At 38.0% G+C, this 23,170-nt stretch overlaps 1 protein-coding gene across 1 annotated transcript in view; it reads right to left on the bottom strand.

Moving 5' to 3' along the window:
• LOC142350293 (uncharacterized) overlaps window positions 1-23,170 on the bottom strand; it is a 68,304-nt gene that overhangs the window by 5,612 nt on the left and 39,522 nt on the right. The window contains exons 4-6 of the mRNA XM_075402093.1: window positions 17,098-17,398; window positions 16,336-16,485; window positions 9,846-10,151 (exon numbers count right to left, since the gene is read on the bottom strand). Of these exons, the coding sequence (XP_075258208.1) occupies window positions 9,846-10,151; window positions 16,336-16,485; window positions 17,098-17,398 (757 nt within the window). The remainder of the gene's footprint in view (window positions 1-9,845; window positions 10,152-16,335; window positions 16,486-17,097; window positions 17,399-23,170) is intronic.

Here is a 23,170-nt window from a genome sequence, read left to right as displayed (position 1 = left end):
GACAAAGAGATGGAGGCAAACATGAGTCAGTGGCAGTGGGTCCAACATTGGCTTCACCAGACGAAGAATACTGGGCAGCTCTTACCCACTGGAAGACGGCAGGCTTGCTGATGGACAGTGGTTGTACAGATCACATAATGACGAACATCGATGCGTTCCTGGATTTTGTGCTCATTCAATCAATGGTCAGAAATCCCAACGGAGAGGCTTCCAGAGTGGTGGGCAGAGGCTGTGTGAGGATCAGCATACCCTCAAACAAAGGGGAAATCCAATGCGAACTCAAAAATGTTTTGGGTGTGCCGAACTACTCTTCAAACCTCTTATCAGTCGCAAAATGCACGGAGTGTGGGCATAGCTTCACTTTCGAGAAAGGAAATAGCTGCATGAAAATCCAGAAGGGAACTCGGGTAAAACTATCACAAGAACATAATTTGTTTTACTTACCCTGCAGCGTTCTAGAATTCAAGATGAGTTCCAACGACGTGAAACTTGACTATGCAAGGAAGTGGCACAGACGATTGGGTCATTTGAATCAAGCGGATGTGGTCAGGAATGCACTAGAGACAGTGGGGGAACTCGATGATGTATGCAATGTGTGCGCATTGGCCAAGACCACAAACTATCCAGTAACAATGGTGGCAGAGACCCAAGCAGAAGAGAAGCTGGAGAAGGTGTTCACAGTCGTGATGGGACTTTTCAGAGTAGAGTCACTGTCAGGGTTCCGCTTCTGCAATGTGTTTGCAGACCAGTACAAAAAGTTTGTGTTTGTGGACTTGCTTAAGGCAAAGAGTGAGCACTGGCCAGCCTGAAGAAGTTTGTTCTCAGTGAGAAGACGCCCGAGAGGTTGAGACAAGACAATGCGAAGGAGTTTCTCTCAGAGCAGTTCAAGATATACTGTTTACATGCAGGCATTCTACAGGAGAAGACCATACCGGAGACGCCACAACAGAATGGGTTAGCTGAGAGGTGCAACAGGACAATGCTGGAGATGGCAAGATGCTTGCTCATTGACTCGGGTCTTCCCAAGATGATGTGGGGAGCAGAAATTCTCCATGCAACAAGGATCAGCAAATTGGTTGTGAAGAAGAAAAATGCCGAGCAGAGCTGATGCGAGGTAAAAAACCTAAGCTTCCAATTAAAAAACTTTCTAATTTTGGTTGCACAGTCTTCATGAGGAAGCGGAAAAGAGATGTCAGCAAACGTGAACCCAAGGCACTGGAAGGAAAGTTTGTGGGTTACAATGAAGGCGACAACGGATACCTGGTGTACGTACCCAACACACGCAAGGTTGTGGCAGTTCGAGAAGTGATCATCAAGGAGTCCCAAGTGGGCTCAATCCCTGACAGACGCCCAACCTACTAATTGAGGGGTCACGGCAACTGGGGATCTGGCACCCAGATGATATCCATCAAGACGATGGAAACAAAGAGGAGCAGGGCACATCTACTGCAATAAAAGAGGAGTGGCATTACGCAGAGAGCGTGAACACTCAAGAAACGAAACTGAGACGAGATGCCTCAGGTGTTGAGGAAGCAGCACTGGATGAAAAATCTACTGCAACAAGAGGAAGTATCAGAGACTCGGGTTCACTGGAAGACAGTAAAACGGAGGACTTCTCACAGACAGTTGGCTTCTTTGAAGAGGCACTGGAGCAAGCGGGCAGGGCAGAGCCCAGACGAGGTACAAAAGCAAGGGATGTTCCGCATTTTTTGGAGAAGTCAGGACCCATCTTGCTGTGACTGAGGGTGACAATGTGGAACCCAAAGCAGTCTACGAAGCCAAGCAAGGTGACGATTGGGACCAGTGGCACCGGGCAATGAAGGACGAGGTCAAGGCACTCCAAGACAACAAGACTTGGAACTTAGTGAGACCACCCACAGACAGGGACATCATACCGGGCAAATGGGTCTACAAAGTGAAATTGGGACCCAATGGTTAAGTGGACAAATACAAAGCAAGCTATGTGGCAAAAGTTTTCAAACAGTGGAAGGACTGGACTACTTTGTGACTTGACTGAATGCGCCTATCTGTAAGCCAGACGCATTCAGGATTTTACTTCAGCTATCAGCGAAGCAGGGCCAAGTGATGCACCAGTTTGATCTCAAGGAGTCTTTCCTGCACTCACCAAAAGAGGAAGAAGTGTATCTGGAACAGCCACAGGAGTTTGTAAAACAAGGAAAAGATGGGAAGAAGTTAGTATGCCGACCGAATAAATCAATTTATGGTTTGAACCAGGCAGCTAACAACTGGTGTAAGGAACTGGCAAACTTCCTACTGAGACAGGTGTTCACCAGAAGCAGGAATGACCATTGCTTGTTCGCAAGAGCAGAGACAGAGGGTCAAACTTTCATCTTGGTCTGAGTTGACGACATCATAGTGGCATCAAGAAGCATGACAGTGATCTCAGATGTCAAAAAGGCACTCGAAGCAATATTCCACATGGAAGACAGAGGGAGAATACACTGGTTTCTGGGTCTAAGAATCAGACAAGAAGAGGGCAAAGTCACAGTCGACCAAGAACGCATGAGAGAAACAATGCTTGAGCGGTTTCAAATCGGTCAATGCAAACCCTGAAGAACTCCAGCTGATTTGAATTTGAAACTTCAGACAACACAGAATGGAGACGAAAAAGTGGACCAGAGAATCTACAGAGGCTTGGTTGGATAACTTCTGTATCTCGCCAAACAGACGAGGCCAGCAGTCATGTTCACAGTCAATATTCTGTCCAGACACATGAATGCACCTAACAATCAACACTGGATGTGCGGAAAAAGACTCCGATATCTTCAAGGTTCAAAAAGTTTAAAACTTACTTACACAAAAGAAGCTAGTTATTATTTAGTGGGGGAATGTGATGCAGACTGGTCTGGTGACGTGATCGACAGAAAATCAACGACGGGCTACTACTTCAAGCTCAACGGACGTGGCGCAGCACTTAGCTGGGATGTCAAGAAGAAGGCCACAGTTGCTCTTTCTTCATCAGTAGCAGAATATCAGGGCATGGCAGCAGCAGTTCAAGAAGCATTGTATCTGAAAAAACTTCTGGAGGATTTCGGCATCCAACAGAAACGTCCAATAACAATTGGAGAGGACAACCAGAGTTGTATTAAACTGTGCCAAAACCCAGTCATGCACAAGAGGAGCAAACACATTGAGACAAAATTTCACTTCATTCGGGACAAGACGAAAGATGGGACTATTTCAATTCATTACGTTCCTACTGACAAAATGGCAGCCGACATCTTCACGAAATCTTTACCCGTATCGAAGGTGGAAACATTCAGAACCTTTTTGGTGGGAGCAGACTCTACGCAATCAGCTCAACTCTGAGTGCGGTGTTAGAATATCCATCAAACTATAGTGTTGATTTTAGTGAGAATTAGAAAGAAAGTTTAGCTTACCAGATTACAATGACACAGGCAAATTTATGTTGATCACAGAATTTATTTGAATTGTCAAGAAATGGTGCTTAGAATCAATATTCGGTTCAAATTTTTGAATCTAGATAACTAATATTACAGTGAGATTATTTGATGTAAAATCTTCCCAGCATGTATTGAATGATTATGACATCACCTGAAATATGAACGAATTCTTCGAAAAGTGTAAATGCATACCATATATGGTACCCCCTGTGACTCATTTCTGGGAAATTTGCAGAAGCAAACCATATTGGGTTACCCTTGCGACCCCCACTGTAAATAATGGTGCTAAGATTAGCTTTGTATCTTGACTTTCGCGCACTGATAGTGGGTATATATACAGCTGAGTGTTGAGCTTTTTTTCATCCCCAAAGTCAAATCATTATCTTGATCTAATAATCAGATCTCTCCTGTAAATCTCTAAATTCTACTGTAAAATATCATTCTTCTTATTCTCTCATTTTGAGAAATTAATTTTTCTACTTAGTTAAAAACGCATTTTTTCCGCTAGCAAAAACCCATAACTCAACAATTATAATTATTATTATTATTATGATTATTATTATTATTATTATTATTATTAATATTATTATTATTATTATTATTATTATTATTATTATTATTATTATTATTATTATTATTATTATTATTATTATTGTTTTTATTATTATTATTATTATTATTTTTATTATTATTATTATTATTGTTATTATTATTATTAATATTATTATTATTCTTTTCATTATAGTTTAATAATGATGTTAAGGGACACTTTATTCATAGTCAAAATAGCCACTGTTCCACCCTTATGTACATGTCCAGTGAACTGAAACTTGATACACCTTGATGAGAAACAAACTAGATCTTGGTAAATCTTGACCAGATCTTGATATGGTACTTTTCCATGAAAATATCAAGATTCGTACGAACTTGCAATATCTTTCCATGGCTAAATTTTTAATTATTAAAAAATAAAATGGTTTTAAGGCTAAATGTTGCCACTGTTCCCCTTTATCCTCATTTTGTAATTTGATTTCTCAGAAGAGTTGTTTTCTTTTCTGGGGACGACATACATCAAGCAGCGATCAGAAATAATAGTAAGTGTTATCAAGATTTGTCATGTTTTTTTCAAGAGCTGTCAAGAAATTTTCTTGGTTTATCTTTCAACAAGATCTTATCAAGATTTACCATGAATTGTTGGTACTTCAAGATCTTGGGAAGATGCTTCAAGTTTTGCAAGAGATGACAAGATCATGCATTCCCTCTTATCAAGGTGTACCAAGTTTGGGTTTACTGGGTGTCTTCTTAATCTGGCACTCTGATCACATTAGCGCCTTGAATAGCTAAACTGAACTTATTCACGTGAATAGTATTGAACCCACAATTCGAATCAGATGAGACCGCCAATGAGTCAACCCACCCCACTTGCACTTCTCATCAAGTAACAGCTTAAAACACGGCTGCTGTCCAAAATGTTTATTGCGCAACCTCTTATTACGTTTTATGAGATAATAATTATTTTGACCAATTTTGTGTTACAAGAGACTATCAGACAAACTAACTGCTTTATAAACTGCCCGGGAAATTTCCATCTCTTAAGAAGTTATAGGTCAATTTTATATGCGAAAAAAAACAAATGAATTATTCATGCTGTTGTGAACGAGACATCGTCCTGTGTTTATCATGAAAAAAACCTGTTTTGTGAAAAATAATGAAAAAATCTTGAAAAAATCTGTTATGTGAAAAGTAAATTTTGTGATATTATACAGTCAATAGCAAAATTTGCTCGAATATTAGATACATACAATGAACGAAATTAGGAGACATCCTTTGTTTCTTACTTGTCGCAAAAACGGTTCCACCAATTTTGCGAAATAAAAGAATATTCAAGGAACGAAAAGTAGGTTACAAGTCATGTAGCACGTTTCCGCTCAATTTAGGTATCTATTTTTTGCGCGCATTTTGAGCATGCAATAAGCACTTTAATAAAGATTTAATTGAAGCTTTCAAAGCTTTAAATACATGCAACCACAAAAACTGATTTTTTCCCCCGAAAAATCCCTTGCACATCAAAGGCTTTGAATATCAATGTGGGACTAGCCGATTTTAATAAATAGTAATAAATAGTACTAATAAGTAGTAATAAAGTAATATAAGGTTATCAGTCTCGCGCTGTAAGAAGACTTTAACGGAGAAATAGTTTTTCTTCAGGAGCGAAAGAGTAGTGATTGACGCAGCAGATTTCCTAGGACTAAAACTTTCCTTGTTTTTACCACAATCAGTTTCCAAATCTGACATAAGGAAAAGATTAATGAAACTGAGAGACCAAAAATTCGACTATAACAATTCATGCTCTTGGAAGATCCGCTGTAGATGCAGCAACTGTATAGCATAAATTTTAGGTTTATTCTTTTTTGTTTTATTTGTTCCATGACATCCGTTTTGTATACATTTTGTTTAGCCACTTTTGTACCCCTTAAAAGGTAATTCAAGTCTTCTACTACTACCACTACTACTACTAAGTAGTATTAAAATAGTAAAAAAAGTACTACTAATAGTAATAAATTAGGCTTAATTGAATAAGTAGTAATTAAGTTAGGCTTAATTGTGGATTACATGCGAAATCGAGCTACATTGCGTGCGAAAAATCGATACATAAATGGAGCACATGCGTGATAACAGCTGTGCAAAAAATAGGTTATAAAATTTGTACTTGTATTTCGCGGCTACGATTAGGACATTTTTGCGAACACGGGTTGCGAATTTTCTTCCATTTTGCCGGTTTCTGCTAAAGTAGCTATTTTCCGCAATATTGTTCTCTTTTCAATGTATTAACATAGTTAAAATGAACACGAGATACACGCATTGGGCATATCTGCCCGTGACGATTTGGGTACACCCCTGCGTCGTAATGCTACTTTCTAAGCCCTTGAAAAGGAATGTTTTCAGTTAGATTTTCTCTGATCATACTCGAAAATCAAAAGTATAATCAGAGTCCGATAAAAAAATTCAATTTTATTACATACGACCTGATAAAGTATCTGATTGTCTTAGAGAGCCAAAATATGACAATTGTTGATATCACAACTGGGAATAGTGTACCAAAAATCTTTTCAACAATATATTTTAACTGAAACTGTCAAGTGATAAGAGAAGAATAGTAAAAAAACTATAGAAATTCATATAAAAATTAAACTCATAGAAATTAAAGCGAAGAAAATAGAGTGTGATGACTAATTTCGATTCCGTTGAAAACAATGAAAAATTTAAAATGGAGAACATCAAATTGAGAATGTTAAAACAATGAAGTTTGGTTAAAGGTCCCGTATTAAAAATCCCATTATTGGCTAGTTTGCATGCTACAGGAAAATTCAAATCAAAAATTCAAATCAAGAATTCAACTCTTTTCTTTGGCGCTTGACTATGAATCAAACCCCGTTCGGTTGGTATCTCAAATATCAAAAAATTTGGAGATGACAAAATTTTATGTTTTCTCTTATTGATACAAACATCACTCAGAAGAACCCAGTGGGAAGAACCACGCAAAAATTTTCAATATCTTGCGGAGATCTGGCAATAGATGATGAAAAATTGCAGAAATTTGGAAACCTTTTCCATGATATTAGAATTTGACAGACGATTCTTTGCTTTCAAATTTTCAATTGATAGCTTTCATTTCTGGGCTATTTTCACTTTACTAAAATGTTGTTTTGCAAATATTTACGTAACAGTATACGATTAAACAAAAGATACTTTTGCTATGATAAAACAAATCAAAAAGCCAGAAAATTTTTTATCTTGTTTGTTGTTTTTGCTTTTTTAAATGAAATTTGGTGTTTTCTTTTTTTTTCATGATAAAATAAGTTTATCATGAACACAGCCAGACACCCAGACACCACAAAAACTAATTTTTAAATAAAAAACTCGAGATAAACTTCTAAGGAATAATTTTTTCGGCCTATATTTTTGAAGGTATTTATACAGCTTTCCTACGACAAAAATTAATCTAAGACATTTATAACGCTAAACTTGACATACAAAACTTTTTGTCACAGGATAAAATATGTCTTTTTATTTCGTAAGTTTTAAAACTAGAAATAAAACTGGTGCGAAAACGTTATAAACGCGTTTTGATTGTTATAGGATTTTTTGTTTGGCTTTCGTGTACGACGAGTAAATGATCTGAGTTACGGTCATAGCTGAAATAAAATTTCAAATTGAAAAAAGTGGAAATCAATAAAAAAAACATATGTAAGTTTAAATATCTCTGCTGTTAAATGAAAAACATTTGGCTGGTTGTTTTATACTTCTGCTTGCTTTATTTTTTCGTTGTAGCATTTTGTCGCTGAAGTTTTGAAATGGGTGTTTTCTGCGTTTGATAGAGGATATAAATTTTCTGTTGTATTTTTTTTTGGTTTTGTGTATTACAAAAAGCACTATTTTTTAGCGTTGGCAGGTTTTTTTCTTTTGAATTTAGATTATTGCACATATAATTAAATCAACTGTTTTGTGATTAGCACATAATGAAAGAGTCAGAAACGTTGATCCAATTTTGCCTATAAATCTTCATCAAAGTATAATGCATCAGAATTTTTATGCATCAGAGTCTTTATGCATCAGAGTTTTAGCAGCCTTGCTATGAAGACGTTTTGATTTTCTTTGACGAATTGATGCTAAAGACTATGATGAAACTGGGGTTGAAAGTTCTTTGGCTTTATGCAAGAATATGATTTCATACTGTACGTACATACTCGATTCTTTAGTGCAAGTATAACACAATAGAAATCATTTGTGATCCCTGTATCATTACCATGAATTATAATATGATCCTCGTATGATTATCAAGAACCGTGCATCTCTTCATGCCTTCACTTTACGTTTTCAAATTTATAGATAAGGCATCGCTTATGTGCTTACCATGCATCACTCTGTGATCCACTAAAAAACCCTGAAATGCAACTCGAAGTGCAAAAATGGGTAGAAGTTGTAAGCATAAGTCTGTCTTTTTCTCTGAAGCCCGTTTTTCCTATCAAAACTCATTTATTAGAAACAAGCGAAAAACTTGCATCTAACTTTTAAGTCTTTCGATAGATACGTCTAAAATCCATATTTATAGCTTTAGCGCACCCAAAAAATTAAATGTGGACTGCACATACGATATAATAAATTTAAATGCTGTCTGACTACATTATACGAGGGGTTTTGGAATCAGTCAATGATTATGTACCATATATGAAATTGGACAATTTTCAGAAGACTTTTTCGATTTCTTCCAAACACTGAAAATTATGCAGTTTTTCGGTTTTCTTTTCTTTAAATGAATCTTTTACGATCTTTACGTGACTAATAAGAAATCTTGTTTGAACCAGTATAATAACGAAGAATCATATATGCCACAGTATGAAATCAAAGAATAATGTGTGATGGGTGACCGAGAAACCGTGATCAATCACTATAAAGGCAAGGACAATGATCAAAGGCCACATTTCATCAAAGCTAGCATTTATAACAATAGTAAAAACTAGTATTTTAAGTCCTGGCACAATTAAAAGAGTTTTGTGATCGACAAAAAAAAGTAAACCTAAAATGGACAATAAATTGATTGGAAAACCACTTAGAGATAAAAATCGATTAAAAAATGAAATAAAGCAAAAAAACAAAAAGCAAATTGCCGCATAGGAACAATAAACCGAATCAAGAAAACGAAGTTCTGTTCAAACGCCGTTTTCTCACGTTGAATTTGGATTGAAAAACTGACGCCGCTAGACAACTCACTTTTCCGCTCCGCTTTTTGTTTCGGCATTACCAAAATCATTTCTTCAAGTTGTCTTCAATTATCTTGAAAATGCGTCATCAGATGTTAAATCAAAATCAGCGAAAAACAAAAACCCTCCAAATAAGCATGAAACACATACTATTTATCTTAAACCTTCATGCCACTTTGGAAAACCAAAAGTTAATAAAATTTCATAATGAAACCTCTTTACAAAAAAAATTGTTTCAAAAAGCCGCATCTGAACGGAAAAGTTCGAGAATTTTTTTCACACCTCAATTTCTCACTCTCTCAAAAACAGTGATATAAGCAAAAAAGCACTCTTTATTCGGTCGACTCTGCAATTTTGTTCAGCAACAAAAACAATCCTAATTTTTTCACCTGCTTTAAAATTCATTCCAATAAAAGTGATTAAAACACGACACTTCTCCAAAACGACACTCTGAGTCGTATAAAAGACAGCACCGCAATAGAAAAAAAGATTAAAAAATTGTAAAATTTCTCTGAATTTTAAAAAAGGAAATCAATTGACGTGTATGAAGTGATTGAGTTATATTCATTGGCGATTGTAGTCACAGATGACAAATGGCACAAATGTTCTTGTAGCCCAAGACAGCTTTGCAAGAGGAGATACTTAATATGAAACATACCTGGATTGCTTTGGATCTGTGCATCAGGAGCAAAATGGACAGTAGGAGCAGAGGGTGACACAATGCTTCTTCCGTTGCTTCTCTCTTCCTCTGCACTTCCCCAATGTTGTTGTTGTCGTTGTTGTTGTTGTGGCTGTTGTTTATTGATTAGGTTGTCTATCTGCTGTAAGAGGTTGTCTCTCTCCTTTTCCAGCTCCTTCTTTTCATCCTTTTCCCTCTCCACCTCTCTCCTGTTTTCCCCCCTCTCCTTCTCCAACTCCCCCCTCACACTCTCCATCTCCTCCATCAACACATTCAGCTGCTCACCTAAACCCAGGAAGAGGTCAGCTACCTAAACAATTATGGGCCAGAAAGAGTCCCTTGTGCTACCCAAGATAATAGTTTGCAACAATAATTTGTCACGCCCCTCGTCTGGCCCACATCTGGCCCCATTGTTTGTCTGGCTCATTCCCAAGCTCCGCAATTCCCAAATACCAACTCAGCACCCGGACCTTCCTCACAGTGAGTTTCAGCGCTGTACCATTGACTCTCAATTGTAACCATTACTGTACCAGACAAATAGCAGTATAAATACCAGTCTGAGTCGATTAAGAAACATCCCAGTCTGTCCCTTTTCTTCACAGCCTCATTTACATAATTGGTGAATACTGCACAGAATGTTTCACATCATCAGACTGTACATACAAAGAACATAGCAAGCTTTGAAAATTTCGAATGACTGACATCATGCTTAAAATTTTTAAAATGGCGATTCCCTCAAAAGCTATTCTAGCGCCAACTATGCCATATATTGGTGCATTTATATCTTTGCGGTGGAGTCGCAGGTCGGTAGCGGAGGTCGGTAGCGGAGGTCGGTAGCGGAGGTCGGTATCGGAGGTCGGTAGCGGAGTCGGTAGCGGAGGTCGGTATCGGAGGTCGGTAGCGGAGTCGGTAGTGGAAGTCGGTAGCGGAGGTCGTAGCTTAGGTCGGAGGTGGAGGTCGGAGGCGGAGGTCGATGTGCGAGTCAGAATAAATTTTGGTGTAGTAGTAGAAGTATATAAGTAGTACAAGCTTCGGGCTTTCGCCCGTCGGGTGTCAATCCCAGTGATAATCAGGCTATTTCAGTTTATTTTTTGTTCCAGTGTCTGAATAGTACATTCAAAGGGTTTCATATGTTGTGTAATTCAGATCTGATTGTTTACCTTGTGTTACAATGGCTGCTGACATATCGTTTAAGTTTTGCTTTCATGAGACGATCATAACCTGTGGAGCCACTTTATTGCAGAGCATTATTGGTCTCGAAACTCAGAATTACCATGGATGTGTCGATGTTATACCAGTTATGACATTGGCAAACAAGGTAACCAGGAAAAGGGCGGCTAGTAATAGAAGAAGAAGTTCAGTGTCCAATAAGGTTTTCGCATGCAACTATTGTGGATATCAATCTGCGCCAAATATAAGATTGACCGCCACGTGTTATGTGTGTGCGTGTTTGTTTGTGTGTGTGTATGTTTGAGTGTGTTTCACTCTCTCTCTCTCTCTCTCTCTATCTCTCTCTCTCTCTCTCTCTCTCTCTCTCTCTCTCTGTTTCACTCTCTCTCTCTGTGTGTGTGTGTGTGTGTGTGTGTGTGTGTGTGTGTGTGTTTATATGTGTGTGTGCGTTTCTGTGTGTGTGTTTGTATGTATATATGTGTATGAGTTAATGCGTGTGTGTTTTTGTGCGTGTGTTTATGTTTGTGTGTGTGCGTGGGTGCCTTTCGTGTGTCTGCTTCGGGTGCCTTTCGACAAAAATAATTTTGGAAGAAATAACTGGAGGTCTGACGCGTCACGTGGAAAGAACTCATTTTAATTGATAACAAATGTTAACAATTAGTTCTATTGAAAATCAATTTTAGTTTTCAATGAATTAAGAAACGCATTAGGTTAACTGATTATTGAACAATTGTCACGCCTTCCTTCAAACGCAAAACCCCACCCTACACCCCCATACCCCCTGCCCCGAATTCAGGTATCAGTCTCTTCCCCGGGTCTGTCTGCTTATATCCTTCAACCTCAGCCCCCCACCCACTCCCCCGCACCCACACCACCACCCCCACCCCCACAATTAGCCTCTTTGACCTTTTCCATCTAATTCGTGCAATTATGTAATAACCGTGATTGATAACAAGTGGTACGTTTTCTCTTTGTCCTATTCTATGCCCAATGCAGCCCAATGAGTGACAATGGGCCCGACAGCCGGGTTTGCTATCATGATTCCGCGCAGCCCGACATCAGGCCGCCTAGACGTCAAACAAGTAATTGTCCAATAATGGTCCAAAAATACAAAAAGTAGCTGAAAATTTGTGTAAAAATGGTCCCAAAAACGCAAAAAAATAGCTGAAAGTTTGTCAAAACAGGCCTGGCAATTGGCCGAAAATTATTGTAAAGAGGTCTAGAAAACGTCAAAGCAGTTCTGGAAATTGTCAGAAAGCACCGAACCGTTGTCCGCAAAAACCCCAAAAAAATAACTTATTGTCGATTATAACCCATTAACATAAAACACTAGAAAACACTGAGGACAACGTTGGTTTACGGACCAGTCAGAATTCAGTTATAGTGTTAGACATATTGCGAGAATTTTGATGGCATTCTTCACGAGCTCCTTGATTTGGATTATTTCGTACCCGAGTACTTTGTTGCATATCGTGCAAAAAGTTAGTCAATTGGTGCCTGATGTTGGATCAAGGACACTCCGGGTTTTTTATCCTTTTTAACACTTATTCATGAATCGGAAAAGTTTGGCATTTGGTATATCTGAAAATCAAAAACTTTATTTTGCGATTTTTAGCAACTTGGTGCTGGAAAAATTGAAAAACGATCAAGAAAAAGACTGAAAACCAGCTTTAAACCCAATAAATTTACTTTTTCTTTCAACCAGAGAGCGAGGTTCAGCTTTTCAGAAAGCTGTGATTTGCAAGCAGCCCGGAAAGAGGCTTAAATTTAACACCGAATGAGTGGCAACTTTTAAATCACGAATTTTATATCGAAGGTTTCTGAAAGATATTTCTGACATGAAATTATATAATACTATAAACGAATTTCAATAAAAGTGGTTTCACCATGCATAGAAGTCCCTAACGGGGCTTGAATTTGATTTCTCTCAAACACTGTTCATCCATATGAGTATGAGTTGTACTTAAAAATTCTTCTTAGATCAATAAAACAGTTATTATTTGAGTTCTATTTTCAATTTGGGAGATCTTCAACAACAACAATCTTAACTGCACAAATCACTTGGCAGTGATATCCATTTGTTTTAATTTATAACTTTGTAGAAAAAATTGCATCGGCAACTCTAATGATTAAATTCTTTTGTGTATAAAAATTTTTTCTCGTCACTTTGTGTTTGGGATGTCCATTTCTCATTTTCCAAATTTGCTCTGCTGCAAGTGAAAGTCTACTTGTCACAGATTTGCTTCAAATCACCAGATCCATCAAGCCACGATGATGTAAGATTGAGACTAATTTAAAAGACCGAAAACAATTATTGTTTTTTTTTTGAAAATGAATGCTTGAACGTACCCGTTTGAACTTTTTTCTCCGAAACTTTTCCATTTGCTTTAGAATTATTTCACTGGCATACCAAAATTTTGTTCCCCAAATCAAGACTAACATCACGTAAACTTTAACGAGACTTGATTTTAGTGACAGCTTTCATTCAATTGGATTTGCTCTATTTCGATGCGCAAGCTTTTCAATAATTTTTTTAGAATAATACTCAGTTGATTCTCTCACAACGTGTTTTCTGACAATTACATGCCCAAGTCTTTGAAGTTTCTTTTTCTTTAAGATATTTTCATTGTAGGCAACAAGTAAATTTTTCTAGTTTTGTTTTTTTTTGCTTGGAAAACTGCATTTCTGTAAACGTTTCAAAATTGAAGTTTTACTTATTCTTCGCTCCCCAAACTGTAGCTTTTTTAACGTTTTTCCAGCTGCGTTTTATTGAAAACAGCATCGATGATTTTTTGTCATCCGCAAATAAAAAGCGCTCAATGACAAGTATTTCAAGCAGATCGTTTATACATATGAAAAAAGAAACACGAAAAAAAACCAATGGGGCCCACTGCAGATCTATCGATTGTACTGAGGCTTTGCAACTCGGTGCAGTCATGCAGTCAAATATGATGCAAAAAAAATCACGAAAGCTTTAGGAAACCCCATTGGGCATCGTTTCAAAGGTTTGGAATTAAAATTGATAGTATCAAAGACTGTTGCTACGTCAAGATACATGGTCACTGGCATTTTAATGCGTCAAGTAACTCATATAACTTTTTGCAGTTGAGAAGCAACCGAGTGATGGTTGAAGAATTTTTGCTATAACTATGTTGATCTTCACAAAGTTTTTGTTGCAGAAGCAATGAGAGATGTTTATGTTTCATACGGGCAGTTAGTAGTGAAAAGGAGGTAAACATGATATTTGATCGGTAATTATTGATATTTAACTTTTTTAAATTTTGATGGCATTCTTCACGGGCTCCTTGATTTGGATTATTTTGTACCCGAGTACTTTGTTGCATATCGTGCAAAAAGTTAGTCAATTGGTGCCTGATGTTGGATCAAGTGCACTCCGAGTTTTTTATCCTTTTTAACACTTATTCATGAATCGGAAAAGTTTGGCATTTGGTATATCTGAAAATCAAAAACTTTTTTTTGTGATTTTTAGCAACTTGGTGCTGGAAAAACTGAAAAACGATCAAGAAAAAGACTGAAAACCAGCTTTAAACCCAATAAATTTACTTTTTCTTTCAACCAGAGAGCGAGGTTCAGCTTTTCAGAAAGCTGTGATTTGCAAGCAGCCCGGAAAGAGGCTTAAATTTAACACCGAATAAGTGGCATGTTTTAAATCACGAATTTTATATCGAAGGTTTCTGAAAGATATTTCTGACATGAAATTATATAATATTATAAAAGAAACGCGGAAAAAATTGACCAATGGGGCCCACTGCAGATCTATCGATTGTACTGAGGCTTTGTAACTCGGTGCAGTCTGGCAGTCAAATATGATGCAAAAATAATCACGAAAGCTTTAGGAAACCCCATTGGGCATGGTTTCAAAGGTTTGAAATTAAAATTGATAGTATCAAAGACTGTTGCTACGTCAAGATACATGGTCACTGGCATTTTAAGGCGTCAAGTAACTCATATAACTTTTTGCAGTTGAGAAGCAACCGAGTGATGGTTGAAGAATTTTTGCCATAACTATGTTGATCTTCGCAAAGTTTTTGTTGCAGAAGCATTGAGAGTTGTTTATGTTTCATACGGGCAGTTAGTAGTGAAAAGGAGGTAAACATGATAATTAATCGGTAATTATTGATATTTAACTTTTTTAAAAATGGGGCTGTACATGCTTTTTTTTCCACTAACTGGGAAAATCACATCTGCTAACACAGCAATTGAAAACAAATAAAAAGGAGTCCTAGATATATGTTAAAGCAGACTTAGCATAGGTTGGACTGAATCTAACGAAAAGAGTTGGCACCAATACGTGTGCTTTTAGACATCATCGTTTAGGGCCGCTTTGCTAAACTGGATGTCACCAAGAAATACTTATGAGTTTTGACTCAATGGAAAAACAAGTTCGGAATTGTCTTAAGAAATAGAAGCAAAAGGATTGTTAAAAAATTCTGCAAAGCACTTGTATCCAAAAACGTTTTTCCATGTACACCGTTTTATCAGGCACAGTGGGTTGTTTTGTTATTTGTCTCATCAATTATATGCTTCGTTTGGTGATCAGACCTATCTTTTCTCATTGAAATTTTGCTAATTAAAATTTTTGCTAGAATTGTAAGACCTGTATTAAAATGGCCCAGTACTTATAATCAAAATAAGACTTTCTTTTAGACTTGGCTAGCACTGATGTAGACTTCAAGTTCGTTAAGAGGCACAAATAAGGCGCTTATAAGCGTTGTTGATCGTTTTGACGGTTTTTGATCGATCGGTAATTGGCCACCCGTTAATTATTGTATTTTTCATTTTGCTTTTTTCAAGCTAATAACGAACATTACTTACGCATCAGAAAATTTAAATAAAGCAATGATTTTAAAATGTAAAATAGTCAAATTTGTTTTCGATTCTCAGAATAGATGTTTAGGCAAACACTCCAACTCTTGATTCGCGTCAGATTCAGATCAGTTTGCATGAACGGACCCCCACGTTGCCAGGGGAATGGATATTCACTTTCATTCCTCCGTCTCCGGGTGCACAAATCGGTATAACTCAATCGGTGAAGAAAACTGATTCAAGAAAATCTGTTTAAACTTTTACATGCACACTTTCCACTCTAGTCAGGAATTTTTACACCTTTATTCTTTTTAAACACTCTTAAATTCCACTTTTTACACCCTTATTAAGAGTAGCACTAACCGTGTAAAAATATATTTTTTACACTATTGACACTCTTTTCCCCGTTATTTTTTGGTAAATGCATCGGCCCGGGGCGTGGAACCGAGTCCTTAAAATGAGTTGAACTAACTGAGGATTATTTTGTCAGACGAGAGTGAGTTGACTCGTGTCTGTAGACTGTCTATTCTGTGGGAGTACTCTTGTTCACACATCAGTCTCATTGCCTCCACATTCACTTCATAGTCTGCCTTCAAAGCACTCAACTCATCTTCACTCAGTGCTAAAACACACCCACACACACATTCCTGTAATGTTAATCTTTGCCCAAGCATCCTGGGGTGAGGTCGTGGAATTATGACTCGACGAAACGTCGTCCGGTGGGGGGGGGGGGGTGTCATTCCGGGTCGTTAAATACACGGTCCCGGAAGAAATTATTATTTTGAATGAATAATAATTTATATGGATTTTTCATTGCCATAGTGTGTTTTTGGGACCCCAACCCGGGTTGCTACCACAGGTTGACAAAAAAACGCAGTTATTCGATTAATGCTCACCTTTCTTCCATTAAAACCCTTTTAATGAATGACAATCAAGTTAGATTTAAAGGCTTTGTCTGAATTTGATTGATAATTGTTTGTTTCAATTGTATTTTGACTAAAACAGGGAGAAAAAGAGAATTACGTCATTCGGATACTATATTTGATGGCAATGATTAATGTATTTCCTTGTGAGTTTCTTACATATGAGTCTATCTCAGAGGACAGACGACGGAGAGTGATATAATCACAAATTAATTGGATGTGTAACATAGACAAACAACTGCTAACAGGTAATACAACTTCTCAGCTCAAATACGTGTGCTAATTATGTGTGTGGGTGTTTATGAGTGTACCTTTTTGAGCGTCTCTGTCCTTCTGGAGTGTCTGGTTTGTCTCTCTCATTTTGGACTGGAGTCTCTCCAGATCAAACACTGTCTCTCCCAACTGTCTGTTCCTCTCTTCCAGTGACTCTATCCTCTCTTCCAGACTCTGAATCGACCTCAGATTCCACTCTGTCTGTGTGAACAGATCCTCACATTCCACCACATCCGCCACTTCCTCCTCCTCTTTCACCACTTCCTCCTCCTCTTTCATCTCTTCCACCTCGTCCATTTCTCTAACTTCGTCCAACTCCTCAATGCTGTTTGTTTCATCCTTCATAAAAATTATACATAAAATTATAAATATAGAATGTACAAAAGTTTAGATTACGAGATAAAAAAAGAAATAGAAAACGACACTTTGTAAAATATGTTACTTTCTCGTTTGCTCACAGGAACGGCAACGCTATGGTCAAGTTTTTTTCACGGCTCCGCCTATGAGTATGAGAAAAAAACATATGTATTTTAAAATTAAAGTGAAACATACTTCTGTCTAATCAGTTTGTTTAGCTCATTGTTACCATGTCTCCTAATGTTTCAGACTTCAAAAGAATAGGAGTACTTTTAAAAGCAACGGCCAGACAGTTTTCCACAAAGGAACTGATCATCAGCCAGACACATGCGTTTAAAAAGTAAAAAAAAGCAAAATCTGAAAATGCTTAGGCTTGAATATCCGATAAAACAGACAATTGTAATGGAATTCAGTTTACACTTTGGGCAAAACAAAGCAACAGTTCTCTCAAGAGCATCAAAGCAAAAGCTCATAAGAAAATCTCACCAAATATAGCTTCCATGTCCCTTGTCTAAATTTATGAGTGCGCATTCATAACAGCCCATTCATTCCAGCCTTCAAAACATCGAAAACTTTTAGGTGTAATCTTGTCTTAATTGATCGATTTTATGATCAGGTTTACTTGAAAATAAATTATTTGAAATTTTTTAGAGCTCTCTACGTAAAACACAACGTAATTTATCGAGTAACTAGTTTCTCTTTCTCCAAATTAGCGCATTGCTCATAGTAATAACCTCCGGTCTTTACGAAGATAATGAGAGAACAGGAGCTAAATAAACGATCGGAAGGGCGAGCGAGTGATTCGGATTACGTAGGTACGAGATCGGAGAGTGATACACTCATAGAACCGTAGCGGAACTATTCAAACCCAACAGTGGGATAATAAACCCCTCGGGTTGTTTTTGCCTATTCAAACTAAGTCGCTGGTCTTTAAGTGGTGCTCAAAAGGCTTCTCCCACTTAGGTCTAAGGTTCTTGACAGGTGCAAGTTTCTTAAAGTAAAAAGATCTCTAGGCATTAACAGAGAACAGTGTTACCGAGCAGATTGCTCAGAATGATCAAATTTGAAAACACCTACAATTAACAGAACTCCGGTTGCTTGGTTAGCAAGTACGAAACTATGGCCTATTATGGCGCCGTTGTTGGATGGAGCGACCACTACTGGCGTTACCTGTCGGGCATTCAATGCGTTTTGGCAACTATAGAAAGCGTGGTGATGAAAATCTCATCTGTGAGGTGGCGTCTAACGCGGAGAGCACAATATTTTCAAAGTTCTCTTGAAACTTTAAAAAAAGACCTCTCTCAGATATCAAATTCATAATACCTCGTTTTCAATACTCCAATGGAGCTGTGTCAAAGTTTAGGTTGTGTTGAAATTTGTACCATTAGCGGAATATTGCGGAGCAAGTTAACCCCAGAGGAAGACAAAACGATTCAATCCCATTACACAAAGACTAGCGTCCGGGAAAAGAAACACTTCAACACGAACCGCATGAGTAGTTAGACAAGTGACGAAAAGTCTCCGCCTCCCCTCAGCAAACAAACTAACTGTAACGTACAATGGGCCAAAGTAATCGATCTCAATATTTGTGAAGAGAGAAGTTTGGTAAATGAGCCTCTCCTCTGATTGATTTGCCAAGGTTGGCTAAAATGTATCTGCACAGAGTTTTGTGCACATATTGCAATTTGACGAGACAGATCGAAATCCGGAGCGTAATTTAAGGATAGCGCAACGTTCCAGTCCTTTTTACGCTAATTAATCAATTCTGTGTTGGCAATTCTTCAGGTGAAGGTGCCGCAAGATTAATTTAGCAAAGTTGTGCTGTGTATCCAACACAGCCTAGTATTTTACGTCGAGTTCCACCTCAAATAATTTTTGTTAATACCAAACCTGCCTATAATACTATTACGACCGTCAAATGATGAGAAAATAGCGATGCGGCTGTTCCGCTTGACAAGCATTTTGCCGATGGGATCCTTTCACTCCGTGTTATAAGGTTCTCCCTGAAAAAGATTCCCAGATTGGACGCTCGTTTTTGTCAAGATTTTTGGTGGGCTCCTACACGGCGCCGTCAACGGTGCGGAATTCTTCCTGAGAAGGTAAGAAACAGAGCATGTAAGAAACAACGCAAAAAAAGTGTTTGATACGACCTAAAATCATCAAAGAGGTGAATTGAATGGTTTGCTACTTAGTGGGCTTAGTTGAGGGTGCAGCTCAAGAAGAGATCTAGGTTTGTTTTTTTTGGTCTAAAACGAATAGCTTATTTTCCCAAAAAAATGAGATCCCGAAAGCAGGTACATGACAGCAAAATATCAGCGGACATAACTGGCCTGCCTGTCAATGACTATCACATGTGACAACAGATGTCTACACTCCCAATTTTTATCTACGTGGTTTGCTTTGCTATGAAAATAAGGCATTTGTTTCATGAACCAAAGCAATACATTAGCACTGTGTGTCCATATAACCTCCTTCTTCATGGACAAAATCAGTGCTCGTTAAGTTTTTTTTCGTGAACGCTGAAAAGAGAGCGGCTTGAGGTGCCAATTTTAATATACTCTTTTTATTCATAGTCTTCATCTTTACCTTTGACTTTCGCTCCTCTCGACACAAAAAAATCAAAGATGACTGGTCACATGAAGACTGCACCTTTGGAAATGATTCCTACGAGGCTGACCGACACCGTGAAACAAAAAAATGGATAATTTTGAACGCTGAGAAGAGGTTAGTTTATGCAGTGGGTCTAGACTGGTCGGCAGTTACTTTTTTACAGAGAAATTGTTAATTTTTGCTGCCACCTATTTTTGCTGGAGTACGTACGTACTTCGCCTGTTCTTTTTCTGATCAAGAAATCGGTGATTTGGTAGGTCCCACTCACGCACCGCTTGGTTTTCTGAGTTTTGACATCTTGGAAAGAAAGCACAAAAAAATTCCATGTCATCGTCGATTTTTTTGTGTTTTTTTTTCTTTTAAAGTAAAGCCTTATCTTTAACGAGCCGTTGTTCAGATGAAATATTTTTACCAACGCATAAAGAACTCACTGGGCAATTGCATGCTGTCGTCAGCCGAGAGTATTACAGAATCATACTTTTTTCATCAAGCTCTGTGGTGTTTTTGAAGATGTTGTGCGAAAGGACATCGGCTGCGTATCGTGAGAATACTTGCCCGAGTGCGCCATACGGCTCTATAAAAACAATGTTGTCGGTCACTTTAAAACCAATTAATGGGAAAACTAACGGGTAAAGCTGCACGAACGGCTGAAAAATTGTTCACACACATGCCGTCAAATAATCTTTTTGATGTTTTCATAGACCATGTTACGGGATCTGAAGCTGCTAAGCGGGGAGCTACGCTGCTTCAATGCAAATATCAAAGCGCATATTCAAATTAGCGTTCACATATAGACTTACTTTGAATGGATCGAATTAATGATTCCTACGTGATGTTGCAGTCAATTTGATCATCTTAGAGGCAATAATTTTGTAGGTACTTATACCACTGACAAATAGTTTCACTGCTGTACCGTGCAGACCAAGTCTAACTGCAAAATTCTGGTACATCAAAAAGATACTGCAAGTTGGGTCGCACACTACTGAAGCAGTTGTAATGTTGACTGACCAAATCAGCAACTGCAGTACAGTCACTACAGATAGATGTTCACAATGATCGCACCTGTCTTTGCAGCGGTCTTACACAATGATTGCCTGCAGAGGGTATATTGTGACCTGCACCCGTATTACAGTTAGTGCTCTGATGATAGTACTGGAAGATGAAGAGATTGGTTGAATGAGATATTGCAACTGTTCTTCCTGCGTTTCCTAGGATTCGGTTACTGACTGAACATTATTTCTTCTATCATGCATGAAAATTACTGTTTTGCTTCAGCCGCTCCATTTTTTTGACCTGTTGGAGTTTTTTACTTAAACAGACAACACTCACAGGAGCTGATGATTGCTACTAAAATCAACACAGCAAGCTGCAGGGTGTTGTTGCGAGTTAAGATGATTCCTCTTATTTTGTTTTTAGGCAGCGAATGTCACGAGATAACTTTAGTCTGAGTTATTGAGTCGACAAAATTTTCAGTCTTTGACTTTTCTGAAGATTGTTTCATCACTTCAATTGTTTCATCACCTTTAGCGGAATATTGCGGAGCAAGTTAACCCCAGAGGAAGACAAAAGGATTCAATCCCATTACACAAAGACTAGCGTCCGGGAAACGAAACACTTCAACACGAACCGCATGAGTAGTTAGACAAGTGACGAAAAGTCTCCGCCTCCCCTCAGCAAACAAACTAACTGTAACGTACAATGGGCCAAAGTAATCGATCTCAATATTTGTGAAGAGAGAAGTTTGGTAATTGAGCCTCTTCTCTGATTGATTTGCCAAGGTTGGCTAAAATGTGTCTGCACAGAGTTTTGTGCACATATTGCAATTTGACGAGACAGATCGAAATCCGGAGCGTAATTTAAGGATAGCGCAACGTTCCAGTCCTTTTTACGCTAATTAATCAATTTTGTGTTGGCAATTCTTCAGGTGAAGGTGCCGCAAGATTAATTTAGCAAAGTTGTGCTGTGTATCCAACACAGCCTAGTGTTTTACGTCGAGTTCCACCTCAAATAATTTTTGTTAATACCAAACCTGCCTATAATACTATTACGACCGTCAAATGATGAGAAAATAGCGATGCGGCTGTTCCGCTTGACAAGCATTTTGCCGATGGGATCCTTTCACTCTGTGTTATAAGGTTCTCCCTGAAAAAGATTCCCAGATTGGACGCTCGTTTTTGTCAAGATTTTTGGTGGGCTCCTACACGGCGCCGTCAACGGTGCGGAATTCTTCCTGAGAAGGTAAGAAACAGAGCATGTAAGAAACAACGCAAAAAAGTGTTTGATAAGACCTAAAATCATCAAAGAGGTGAATTGAATGGTTTGCTACTTAGTGGGCTTAGTTGAGGGTGCAGCTCAAGAAGAGATCTAGGTTTGTTTTTTTGGTCTAAAACGAATAGCTTATTTTCCCAAAAAAATGAGATCCCGAAAGCAGGTACATGACAGCAAAATATCAGCGGACATAACTGGCCTGCCTGTCAATGACTATCACATGTGACAACAGATGTCTACACTCCCAATTTTCATCTACGTGGTTTGCTTTGCTATGAAAATAAGGCATATTTTTCATGAACCAAAGCAATACATTAGCACTGTGTGTCCATATAACCTCTTTCTTCATGGACAAAATCAGTGCTCGTTAAGTTTTTTTTCGTGAACGCTGAAAAGAGAGCGGCTTGAGGTGCCAATTTTAATATACTCTTTATATTCATAGTCTTCATCTTTACCTTTGACTTTCGCTCCTCTCGACACAAAAAAATCAAAGATGACTGGTCTCATCAAGACTGCACCTTTGGAAATGATTCCTACGAGGCTGACCGACACCGTGAAACAAAAAAATGGATAATTTTGAACGCTGAGAAGAGGTTAGTTTATGCAGTGGGTCTAGACTGGTCGGCAGTTACTTTTTTACAGAGAAATTGTTAATTTTTGCTGCCACCTATTTTTGCTGGAGTACCTACGTACTTCGTCTGTTCTTTTTCTGATCAAGAAATTGGTGATTTGGTAGGTCCCACTCACGCACCGCTTGGTTTTCTGAGTTTTGACATCTTGGAAAGAAAGCACAAAAAAAAATTCCATGTCATCGTCGATTTTTTTGTGTTTTTTTCTTTTAAAGTAAAGCCTTATCTTTAACGAGCCGTTGTTCAG

This window comes from Convolutriloba macropyga, chromosome 12 (genome assembly GCF_964194025.1).
Source record: "Convolutriloba macropyga chromosome 12, txConMacr16.3, whole genome shotgun sequence".
In the NCBI taxonomy this organism is placed as follows: Eukaryota; Metazoa; Xenacoelomorpha; order Acoela; family Convolutidae; genus Convolutriloba; species Convolutriloba macropyga.
The sequence above is the reverse complement of the archived record's forward strand: the minus strand, read 5'-3'. Positions and strand labels throughout refer to the sequence as shown.